The following is a 12,532-nucleotide window of genomic DNA, read 5'->3' on the forward strand; positions in this document are numbered from 1 at the left end:
AAAAAAAAAAAAAAAAAAAAAAAAAAATCTCTCTAGAGCAGTGATCATACAGAAAATCAGAGGTGTTCTTGGTCTCATACATTTTTAATGTTTCAAACTAAAAAAGTTTTGCTTTTTTGAATAGGCTGACATTTTAAAATACCTGTATTTCCCCCCTTACAGCTCAAAAGGAACTAACTGGATTTTGATCCTAGTTTTCTCACTTTTGAGACAAGATATGGAAGAGCAAATATGTGCAATGGATGAATTTCACAGGTGGTTAAGAAGGTGCAGGAAAAAGAAAACCAGAATAAAAAAGAGTATCATGGTTATAAATATGATCCGAATATATCTATTTTTGAAAACATAATAGGCAAGTTAAGAAAATAAAGGTAAAAACCTACTTTCTTCTGACACCCTTATTTTGCTATCTTGCAGTGCTAGGTCAAGATTAAATATATATAATAAGCAAAGAACTGCATGTGTCTTTGAGAGGGGCTGGGTGGTACAGGGGAGAGGGCCTGGGCTATGAAGGCAGGCTGTGTTGGGGGTCATCCCAGCCTGGGGGGGTCTGACTTGCAGTGAGGTCTTTAGATTTGCTTTAGCAAATCCCTAGATCTCTATTTTCACATGTTTAGGGTGAAGACAATAATTCGTGCCTTAGAGGGTTGTTAGAAGGGTCATAATAGAAGGCCTCCAAGAAAAGCACGAACAAAGTGCTGTGGAAACCTGGTCTTTGGTACACATCACAGGTACACATCACATCACTTACTGCATTGTTCTGGAATAGTCCTCTTATATATCTGTCACCCCGGTAATACCAGAAGTTCCCTGTGACTTGTTTGCCTCTGTATCCTCCTTGCCTGTAAGCCCAGTGACTGGAACATCATACCCAGCCATTCTGTCTTTTAGTAAACACTTACCAGGTCCTATCAGCTTCCAACTCTTGATAGCCACACTCTGCCCTCCAAACCACTGTCCTCTCCTTGCTGCCTCCCCAGCACTGAAGCCCCAGAGGCTCTGACCAGACCCCTGTGGTGGACACTGTGATGTGTGCCCACATTCCCGCTCAGGACTGAAGGCCTTATTCCCTCAGCCATGGGACTGCTGCTGGCTGACAGCCCTCTCTGGGAAGTGCCCAGTTACCTCCTCAGACAGAGATGCTTTGCTCAAGGCTAAGCTTCCTCCTGGGGGCAGCCTGCATCTAAGGACTGGTCCCCTCACCCTGACTCAGAACAACTCTAAAGGACCAACCCAGCTCCAGAGCTCCCCAAGTGACAGCTGAGGCTGTCATTAGGACAGCATCATAGCCCAATTTCTCCCTCCAACCAGTCCTGCATCTTTCCCTTAGACTCCAGATGTTGATCCCAGAAGTACCCCCAATAAACTTCCCTCATGTGACCTGCAGGCTCCAGGCTGGGTTTGTGGCCTGTGCAGGCTCTGGCTTGGCATCTGGAAAGCCTCAATTCCAAATGACACCAGGAGCTGTGATAGTCCCCAGGACCAGTCACTGACATAGGCCTCACTCACAGTTATATTTCTCTCTCCCCCTCTCTTCTCAAGCTTTTCTTATAAAATGCATTGGGAACCAAGGGTGGAGGATATAGGCCTGTAAGCAAATGATGACGGGAATGTGAGAGATGCTACAATAGAGACATGAACCTGGTGCTAAGATGAACTTAACCTGGGGGATTTGGAAGAAGGCTTCCTGGAGGAGGTGCCATTTAAACTGAGTCTTGAAGGATGAGCTGAGATTTGATGAGTGGGCAAGGATATAGGAAAGACATTCCAGAAAAAGAATACAACATTCTGGAAGGCACAACAGAGTGTGTGGGCAGGGGGAGCAAGGGCAATAAAGTCTGGGACAAGAGTAGAGACAGATCGTGCAGGGCCTTCTAAGCCATAGGAACTTGGTGTTCAGAAAACATCTGCTGATTGAATGCCACATTCCAGTGTTGCCCCAGTTTTGGGCATTGGGGTATGAGTTTCACAAGTTTTGCTGTACATAGGCACCACTGGTTCTATTTACAATTTACTTAACCTTTTTCTCTAAGTGAATTGGTTTTTTTTTCTTAAACAAATAAATCTATATAAAAGAAATTCTATATGGAAACCATAACCAAAACCAAAAGGAGTATCACTTGCCATAAATAGAAAGTGGCTATATAAAGAAATACAATGGGAACAGAAGAGAGTAATTAAATTCTATGTAGATATTGTTGCCTGTCCATGTCTTTGAGCCCGAGGCCTGCTCTAGCTTTGTTACGAAAGAAGATTAGTAAGCATTACAGAGGTTGAAGAATAGCACCACACTGAGACCTTCTCCTTGATGTAATCAGAAAGCTGGAAAGAGAAGGAAAAGAGAATCATTTTCTCACCATGTAATTCAATGTTCTTTAAAGCTGTACTATGTACCATTAAAATCGCCTTGGAGTTTCCTCCCTACCACTTCACAGACTGTGGAAACAGTTGGTAAGCAATAAAATAGCCTACAAATGTGGTTGTTATTGCCTCTCTGTCGCTGTGTCCATTGGCTCTGGAGCCATTGCTTGGCTCAGCGAAGGTTTCCAAATCAGTTCCTTTGGCTACCCTCATCCCAGCACTGTAGGGGGAAACCAGCAAGGGTGAGGCTGGAGAGAGGGGGACCCTGGGAATCCTAGACTCTTTGAATCAGAAGGGCTGGAGAGAGTGCCTTATCTTCCCACTCTGGGAAAGCTGGGACCACAGGAGGGACACAAGTTGTCCAAGGCCACAGAGGTGGTTAGTGTTAGAAGTCCAGGGAACTATTAACATGGAAAAAAACAATAGTATAGTTCATTGTTTTAGGCTACTGATTCCAGTAGCTGTTATCTGCAAGGCTGGAGTACGGAGTGTGGGAGAAGCCAGCCCATGCGGCCTGAGAGCATGGGGCACCATCAGAGATATCAAACTTCTGGGCTCTTCAGCCTGGCCGAGGTTGGCGGTGGGCCGGAGGCCTGGGTGATGGGCTGGTAGGAAAGAACCTACCAGAGGCTCAAGTGTTTATAAAAGAAACCCAAGGAAGTGAGGGAGGCCAGCACATCAGAGCTGCTCCAAAGGACAGTGCCAAGTCAGCCAGGGACATCCTGGGACTGGGCAAAGCAACTAAGCTTTGGGGTTTGACGGGCTTGGGTTCAATCCCCATTCTGTCACTTCCTAACTATGTATGACTTAAGGTAAGTCACTTAAGTCACTTAAGGCTCCTCACTGCAGCATATTGTGGTAAGGATGGTACCCACCTCACAAGGTTGTTGTGAGGTTCACACAACCAATACAATCAATGCAAAGACAACGCATCTCAGTCTACCTTGGTGCTTTATTTGCCTCCTGGACTCTGCTAAAGTGTTGAATTTATTTTTTGCAATACCAAGGCATGTAGGCAAGAAGAGGCCGGAAAGGGGAGGCAATTAATGCAAAGCTTCTAGCACAGGGCCTGGTACATTACTTAGCATTGCTTCCCTCCCCACCCTTGCCCCTACACCCTGCGCAGCCAGACCCCTGACCATACATTTTCTTCTCTCTGGCTCCCTCCCCTAGCCCAGACTCCCAAGCCCATACCTTCAGGCCCTGTCTGACCTATTCTTGTGCTCACCTGGCCAACTTATCTCAGCTACGGGGTTAATGAGGAGTCTTTCAAGTATATGCAGATAAGAAAGTTGAAGGGTCACACTTCACAGGGTGGGACAGGGACCTCCTTCACCTAGAGAGACAGGGGAAGGTGGATGCTCCAGGGCAGATGCCTGGCCAAGCAGCTTGTGTGTCTCACTGGAGGGAGAGGCCAGCTGTGGCCTCTGCCTGTTGAGGTTGCGGCTCTGCTGGCAGAGAACAAAGAAAAGACTCTGGTCTCCTGTGGCATTAGAAGGCAGTGCCTGAAGCAAGTCCCTCCATTAAAAGCTACAAGACGGAAGGTTAAATATAGCCCTTTCCAGTTGTCTAGGACAAAGATTTATGAAATGTCAGAGCTGTTTTAGAGTGAGAAACGATCTTATCTCGGCTCTGTTTTTAGAGAGTAGAAAGGAGGCAATAGAGAAGAGAAATAAATCTGGACTTTCACCAGTGGGTCATGGGAGGCCATCAGAGGATTTTGAGCAGCTGTGTCTGTTTTGTAAAGGCTCGCTCAGGCTGCAGAGTGGAGAACGGACTGGAGAGTGGAAGCAGGGAGCCCCAGAGGAGGGAGAGAGATGCGGGAGGCCAAACCAGGGGAGAAGTTGTGAAGGTGGAGGTCGGGGCGGGGTGTTGGGCCTTCATCCCAGGTAAGGGCGGCCCCTCCTTCCCATTCTCTCTCCCTCGGAAGCAGAAAGCTTGTGGGAGCAAGCTTTCTGCTTCTTCTCTAGGGCTTCTTCTCTAGGGCTCACTCGTGTCTCTGTGAAAAAAGTAACCTGTAAAAGTTACCAAGACCCTTGGTTCCTTTTCAAGGCAGCCCACTGCACCCATAGAGGGTCTGTTGGAAAGTTCCTCCTTGTCTACAGACCTCAGCTTTGCCTCTTGAGGCCCCACGCAGACCCCATCTACTCCCGTCATCTGGTGACAGTCCCTCAAAGACCTGAAGACCAAAGATCATTTTTCTCTGATTCTTCTTCATGCCAAACAGCACGTGGTCCTCACAGGACTTTGGTTTTGGTCCCATTACTCAACTTTCAAATCACTTTAGTTCATAAACTCCTTTTGAGCATACGCCTGATGCAAAGGGCCAACTAAAACTCCAGAGACACAGCATGGACTCAGTCTGTCCGGTCAGCTACCTCCACAAGCAGTAGCTTCCAGACATTTTCAAGGGCATGTCACTGTGGCATCATGCGCCTCCTTCCCCACCACCACATGGCTGGTCTTCTTCACAGAAACCAGAGAGGGGTCCTGGTGTGGCACAGGGCCCTGTATTTGCTTCTGCCTTACTGCCAGGAGGTCTGGCTTGAACTGCAATTAGAAAGCTCTTGGTCCCTTGGTAGCAACCTGTGTGCACAGAAGACCAGTGACAGGCACCCCTTTCCTGCCTCTCCTTGCCTACATGCCTTGGTATTGCAAAAAATAAATTGAGCATTTTAGCAGGAGCTCAGGAGGCAAATAAAGCCCCTAGATTGAATGAGATGGAATTTTCTGCCACCAAAGGGACAAGGCCTCAGAATCTGTGTTAAGTCAATTTATAGGAAGTAAGAGGTGCAGTAATTCTTACACACACACACACACACACACACATATACACACATGCAGAATTCCTCCATCACTTTTATTAATGCTCTAGGATCCCAGAATATCAAGGTTGGGATGTGATCACATCCACCCTGTCTTCCAGAGTCATCTGATTATGAATTCCCTTCATAGGATCTCGGTTAAGTGACCATCCTGCCCCTCCGTGCACACCTCTAGAACGCGGTCCCACACCCTCCCAAGGCAGCCCAGGCTGCCCCAGCATAGCTGTGAGTGCAGAAAGCTCCTCCTCCTCCATGAACCCCAGTTCCTTCCCTTCTCCCCTCTGCTGAGCATGCACCCCTCCTCCTCCAACGACTCACCTCCCCGGATCCAGAAGAGGGTGACAGAGTCGGTTCTCTCCATCCCAGGGGTGTGGATAACCAAGAATCCACATCCAGCAAGTCCTCACGTATGAGAAAAGTGTGTGCTGAGCCCACACCGGGGGCAGGGAGCCTAGGGGCTCCACACTGTCTCAAACCCTGTCCCCAGGCTCCTCAGTGGGTACCCAGGGACTTTCCTGAACCCCGTTTCCCAGCACCCTGGTTCCATTGATCACATACTCCTTTGCCCAGTAAAGTTGTTCCTGGGCAGCCCAGCCTAGGGAAAGTAACTCAGGATTCAAAAGTGAGTTTCCTCTCTCTTTCCCCACCCCCCTGCACTCCACCCACAGCCACCCTGGACCCGTCGGCCCAGTCACAGCGGACAGGCGAGGGAAGTTTTCTGCGAGTTGGGCTTGTCTTTCTCTAGGTAAGGTTCTCAGCCAAAGGCCCTAGTCAGAGCCCCTCGGAGGGCTGACCTCCCTCTCAGCGGCTGTCCTGCAGTGAGGGGAAATGAACAGGAACTGGCTGTCTGAGTCAGCGCCCCTGGTCTATTGTCACTGTGCGGGCCCCTTCCTTCCCAGAGGAGAGGCGTGCACAGGGATAGGCCTTGTTTTTTGCAAGTCTCTCTTCCACACACACACTTTCTCTCTTGGCCTGGAACGAGTCTGTGAACTATGGCTGGATGCAATTCCATTCAATTTCCCCCAACGCCTAGCAATGGCCTACTCTACAGCACATAGAGGTCATCTCCTATCATCTTCACCACAGAGGAGCTAAAGACAACTAGTTTCATTTAATCCAGGGAAGAAACTGGGGCTCAGAATGGGAAAGGGGTTTTCCCAAAGCCCAGCAGCTAAAGGATGAGACTTGGGGTCATCCAGCTTGCTCTTTGTGGCATCAGGAGAACCCTGCTGATCTTCCCTACCTCTTCACCTACCTACACTTCCGCCAATAGACTGCAGATTCCAGCAAAGCCTATTTCCTGGTGCACAAAGCACAAGAGAATCACTGGCTTTCAAACACTGAAAACATATCTTGTTCCAATTTGTTTCTCTTTGTTTGGAAGGACAAGGACCCAGGAAACAAGTCGCATGTGGGAGAAGCTCCTTACAAAGGGACTTCTTTGTTCTTCATTACTAAATGACTACATTGGCAAAATGAGCATGGGCGATGGATTGAGCCCTCGTTCCAGTAACTGTCTTCTAATCGGAAGAGAGGCATCACTGACTCTTGCTTACAGGGTGGAAAGAGACTCAGCATGAGATTTACTCTCTTTACCATCTTTGCCAAGGACACAGAAAGAGAAGGAACCAGCTTGAACGAAGGCTCAAGATGGAGGTCCACATTCACACATGGCCAGAGCCACCTGCGTTGAAAAGACTTTCAACTCTTTGAGGGCAGGGCCAGGGCTCATGCATGGGTCTCTGGAGACCCTACCTTCAGAATGTATTTGTACAGCATGGTACAGAAGCCATAGAAAAAGACTGAGGTGAAATCTCCCGACAAGGAGAATGCATTGTGTCCCTGAGGTGGGAAGAGGGTTAGTTTCCAGGAGCAACGAATGGTTAGATGCATTCAAGAATTTAAGTAGTCTGAGGCGTAAGCACTGTTCACTTTAGCACCACTCAGAGGGTAACCTTGGCAAGGATGGCTTCCCAGAGGCCAGACTGCAGCAGGTTAAGGAGGGAAATGGGAGGGGAGGGGAGACACCTCTCAGGAAGTCTGGCTGTGGTTAGAGAGGAAAGAGGGCCGTAGCTGGAGGGAGAGGCACAACTAGAGAAGGGAGTCAGATTGTCAGGATGGGAGAGATGTTGTGTGTTTTTAAGCTGAGGAGCTTCTGTGAAAACCGCAGTTCCATCCTACCCTCTGTACTCTCTGAAGGCTGAACTTCACTTCGGACCAATTAAACCAGAACTTCCGAGGGGTGGAGCCTAGGCATTGATACTGCTTCAAATCTCCCCAGGTGGAGAATCATTGTACCAGTTTTTAGGAAAGTCCAGTCTTAAAGCCCAGCTAGTGGGCTAAAGGCAAGGGCAGCCTGACTGTCTTACCTCTTTCACATTGGAAGATTAGCATAGGGGCTAAGAGAACAGACTTGGGAGCCCTACTGCCTGGACTCAAATCCCAGCCTCACCATTTATTTACAGCCTGTGTGCCCTTGGGCATGTCACTTAACCTCTCTGAGCCTCAGTTTCTAATCTATAGACCACTTATGTAGTCCATGGTTTCTCATCTATATATGCCCTTTAGGAGCTAATAAAAGGACCTAGACCATAAAGTTGCTATGTCGACTCAGTGAGTAAACATCTGCACACTGCTCAGGCTGCTGCCTGGCTCCACAGAAGCCCTGCTGGAGCTGGCCCGTGTTTCCTAGCAGTCCTCCTATGGCCTTTCTGACCAGTACCCTGGGCCTTCCCTCTAAAGTGCAGGAGGGCCACCTTTCTAAAACACTGCTGCTCCTACTCTGGGCTTGGCTCTCCCACTGGCTATTCTCTCTGGCCTGCCTCACACATACCTGATTTTGTCATCCTGTTTCACAGTCACATCTCACCCCGGATCCCTCTGGGCTGGAGGTGGCTGCTGTTGCTGTGGTAGGAGCTGCCATTGCACATGGCCAGAGCCACATGTTATCTGAGATGGGAAGACTTCACAAATTAGAGTCCCAGCCCATATTTGTCTTGTGTTCCCCCAACTGAGATTTGGGGGTTCTTTGGGCTGCAGTCATAGTAAGCTATTGTCCCTGGGTGGGGAAACGGCTGTGTATGTAAGTTTCCATGACACAGACCTCATGTTTCTGGGGTTGGAGACCCAATAATGAGGGCAGTGGGGAGCCATCTTCATCCCCAGAACCAGCAGTGTGACCTCTGGCTCTGAGCATCATGACTCTCAACCTTTCCAACCTCGCTCTGTACCCTGGGCAGACAGCTCCCATCCCCCAAGCCAGCCAGGAAGATGGTTATGGTGCAGGGTTGGGATAGTCAAGATTCTGGCAGCAGAGAGGCTAGAAGTGGCAGTGTTCAGCAGTGGGGAGGTGGGGGGAGTGTGAAGAGCTAAGCCTAGGAAGCTAGAAACCCCCAAAGCCAGGTCCCAGAAGCAGAAGCAGGGCCCCAGGCTGCTAGGTGGGTCAGAATATTCCAAAGGGACACTGCATGCCTTTTATCTCCTGTATGGCATGGGGAAGGGAATTGTACATCTCCGAGACAAGCTTAAAGGGCCCAAACAGCACCCCACCTGCACCCCACCCTGGCCAGGCCTATGAATTCCACAAAAGGAATTGATAGAGGTGGCTCTCTGCTACCCTCCCCAGTGCCAGAAACAAAACTCAGAGAACACACTCCACCCGAATGGTGGAGAGCAATCAGGAGCCTCACCCTGCTCCTGGGACCCCATATCCCTCTGTCTGTGCTCTGGGAGATTTTGACAGGAAATTGACTTTTGAAATAGAAAATCTGCTATTGAGAGAAATGAAGGTTTCATCAAAGACAATTTACTCCACATGATTGGAGATGGCACTTAGGAGGCCACGTTAGCCCAGATTGTTTGAAAGTACTGCCTAGGGGTGGTGAGGAGCTGACACGGCAGTGTGCAGGGTCTCCTATCAAGGACATCTTTCCTTGTAGTCTCAAGCATCATTTTTGCCTCTTTTCAATGTCAGAGCCTTGTCTGGTTTCTCCCAGCTTGATAATGGCTATATGGCCATGACCATGTGGCCTAGGGTGTCTCTACTCTGTTAATGAGGAAATCCCAGAGGTCACAAGGACAACTCTTGGGTAGTGGTGGTGGCAGTGGTGGGGAAAGAAGCTGGACTGTTGCCCCTATTGATCTCTGTAGCTGCATGACCCTGGGAATGTCACCTGACCTTTGTGGATCCATAAAATGAAAGGTTTGTGGGAGATTGGTGGTTTCTAAGTACACACCTCACCTTTATTAAAATACCTTGGTCTCACCATAACAGAAACAAAGAAATCTGCTTTTCTCGTGGAAGACTTTTCAATGTTGCCATGCAGAAATAATAATATGCATGACCATATATAATATACACTGTGCTCGGCCTGGCTCGGTGGCTCATACCTGTAATCCCGGCACTTTGGGAGGCCGAGGTGGGCGGATCACCTGAGATCGGGAGTTCGAGACCAGCCTGACCAACATGGAGAAACCATATCTCTACTAAAAATACAAAATCAGCTGGGCGTGGTGGCGTATGCCTGTAATCTCAGCTACTTGGGAGGCCAAGGAAGGAGAATCGCTTGAACCCAGGAGGCAGAAGTTGCAGTGAGCTGAGATCGTGCCATTGCACTCTAGCCTGGGTGACAAGAGTGAAACGCCGTCTCAGAAACACACACACACACACACACACACACACACACACACACACAGTGCTCCCCAAGACCCCTCCACATCCCTCTCACCCCCGCTCGTTGAGAACCCCTGGTTCAGGTGATTTTTAGAGACCCTTCCTACCCTGATCATCTTGAGCAATAACAATGGTAGCTCACACACGCTCCTTGCAGCTCACACACACTCCTTGCTTACTACATAGCAGGTGCTTTACATGCAGCACCTGATTTCATCCTCACAACCACCCCATGAGGTAGGCACTATTAATTCCAACTGACCAAGGAGGCTCCATGAGCTTAGGTCACTTGCCTGAAGACACACAGATTGTAATTGACCAAGTCTAGCTGAGAATCCAAGAGCTGTGGAAGTCTTCACCATGTTCAGACTTCAAGCATTTTAGAGGAAGAGAAAAACCCACAACATTTTCCTGATGATTTCCCATCCAAGGGGAAAACTAGAAAGCTTTGCTTGCTTAATCAGATTTCAATGGCACCCAGCACTCAGAGAAGACAAGGTGGTTGCCAACTGAAGCCACCCAGCAGCACAGGCCCAGGCTGGCTTTGTTGTTAACTGGGTGTGACAGTGGAAAACAGTATCTAACACTCTTGTTTCAAAGCATCTGTACACATGTCATGATAAGGTTTTACAATATGCAGCATTTTACACTTCACAAGGTCTTTGAGAACGTCCCAGATCGTTTGCTCCTCAGGCTATTATTATCAACATTCCTACATTGCAGATGAACAAACTGAGGATATAGGGGTGAAATTCCTTCCTCTAAGGAAGGATCTGAACTTGAGTTCAAATGTGCAGCTTCCCACACTAATTTCATGATCTCTCCCCATTCCTTGTAGCGGCCTTTCTCCACAAAGGTACCTAATTTTGTCTTTATGTCTTCCGAGTGTGTTTGCTGGCTCAGGGAAATGATATGATTTGGTCTCTCAGCTTGACAGAATGATTTCCCAGTATAATTGTTGTATGTGTTAATGGTTTTTATTATTCTTTGCACAAACAGCATTATAACAACATTAATGGAAATCTAAGGGAAAGAAAAATCCACCAAGCCTGCCACCACAATAAATCAAGTTTTGGTTTTTCCACAATTCTCTTCCAATTATTGGCCATGTGCAGACATACTTTCTGCAGGGTTTGTAGAGCTCAGCATAGAAACAGTTTTGTGTTTTGCCTTTTGCATGTTATACTTTATTATAAGCATTGTTCATGTTGCTCAAGTCTTCATAATTAGCTTTCATAGGTCTACCATATTTCAGTGAAGTTGGAGGCAACATATTTATTTTGCCATTCCTCTGGTATTTGACATTAGGGCGGCCATTGTACCTTTCTTTTTACACATATTTTTTGTTTCCTTCTACGTTCTGACCCAGAAAATGTGGGCATATCACGACTGGCCCCAACCCCCAGGGTCTGTGCCTCTGCCTCCAACACATCTCTCAGTCGTGGGAGGAGAGCACCAGGAAATATTTTGTTCGATGGCCTAGAATTTTAACTTCTTCCGTACCTTCCAATGGACTCATCAAGTCTGACTAGAAAATAGGTCTTTAGGAAGAAGGTCCCAGGGGAATAGGGGTCAATGGACTCCCTTGTAAGTCTCTGCCACTTTAGCTTCCACCATACTGAAATCGCGGATGTGAGAATTCAATAAACTTGTGAAGATGAAAGGGCCAGGTCAACTATAAAAATGCCTTGCAAATGTAATGAGATGATTTCCTCATTTTGTTTAGGTACAGAGAAGAGCACGGTGGACTCTTTTTCATCCTGAAGCACAGGTCACCGTGCTTACAGTGCTGATTCAGTTGCTTGCGGGGAGAGGGATGTTGGACACCAGCATGACACCAGTTGTCTGGATCTGAAGCCTCTCTCAGCCTAATCTGGTTTAGGCTTAAATTCAAGAATCCTCTACTTTCTTACTACCTCAGGAATCCCTGGCTCTAGCTTCTAGACCCAGCACGGAGTCCCCAGTGAGTTCAGTTGTTCCAACAACACAAATACGCCATCAAACAGACATGTGGTGGGACTTCTACAAGGCTGGGCATTGCAGCCCTTGTTGCCATAGAGATTTGCTAGCCCTACTACAAGCAAGCCCAGACCCCTCCTTCCACCACATCCAGTCTCCAGGGTTACTAATGCCTGTCACAGATGCAAAGATGCTGAGAAGCTCATGGTATGGTGCAATAGGCACAGGCTTGAGAGTTAGGCAGATTTGGGCTCAAATCCTGGCTCTACAACTTCCTTGTTACCAGATCATGGGGCAGTTCTCCTTTAGAGTCTCAGTTTTCTCATCTGTAAAATGGCATCAATAATCCCTGCCTGGTGGTTTTTCTGAGAGTTAAGTAAAGTTGTGGATGAAAAGTGCTGGCATATAATAGGTGCATGATGGACATTAACTCTCTTTCTCTTCTCTGTGGGATACTAGTTCAAATAGATGGTTCATATATGCACAGCTATGCGTACGCTGTGTAGTGACGGTGGTGCTAGCACGCATCCCCCTCCCCACCACATATAGATTGATGGAGTGACTCACTCAATAGGTGAAAGGGGCTGTGAGAGTTGGTGAGAACTCATTCCCAACTCACGAGCTTGGCAGACAAGGCTTTCCAGTCTTAAAGCAACCTATGCTCTAAGGTCCTGTTGGGCTTTCATGTGCTGCGACTGCCCCGCGCCCCCCCCCC

At 48.1% G+C, this 12,532-nt stretch overlaps 1 protein-coding gene across 3 annotated transcripts in view; it reads right to left on the minus strand.

Annotated features, from left to right (window-relative positions):
* NHSL2 (NHS like 2) overlaps positions 1 to 12,532 on the minus strand; it is a 77,818-nt gene that overhangs the window by 61,202 nt on the left and 4,084 nt on the right. For 2 of the 3 annotated variants that reach the window (XM_017885498.1, XM_017885496.1), the window contains exon 1: positions 5,505 to 5,972. The exons of the other annotated variant lie outside the window; for it this stretch is intronic. In XM_017885498.1, the coding sequence (XP_017740987.1) occupies positions 5,505 to 5,547 (43 nt within the window). In that variant the 5' untranslated portion in view covers positions 5,548 to 5,972. Of the gene's footprint in view, positions 1 to 5,504; positions 5,973 to 12,532 lie in introns of those variants that run through there. 3 annotated transcript variants of the gene reach the window in all.

Source organism: Rhinopithecus bieti, unplaced genomic scaffold (genome assembly GCF_001698545.2).
Source record: "Rhinopithecus bieti isolate Rb0 unplaced genomic scaffold, ASM169854v2 scaffold_15339, whole genome shotgun sequence".
Taxonomy (NCBI): Eukaryota; Metazoa; Chordata; class Mammalia; order Primates; family Cercopithecidae; genus Rhinopithecus; species Rhinopithecus bieti.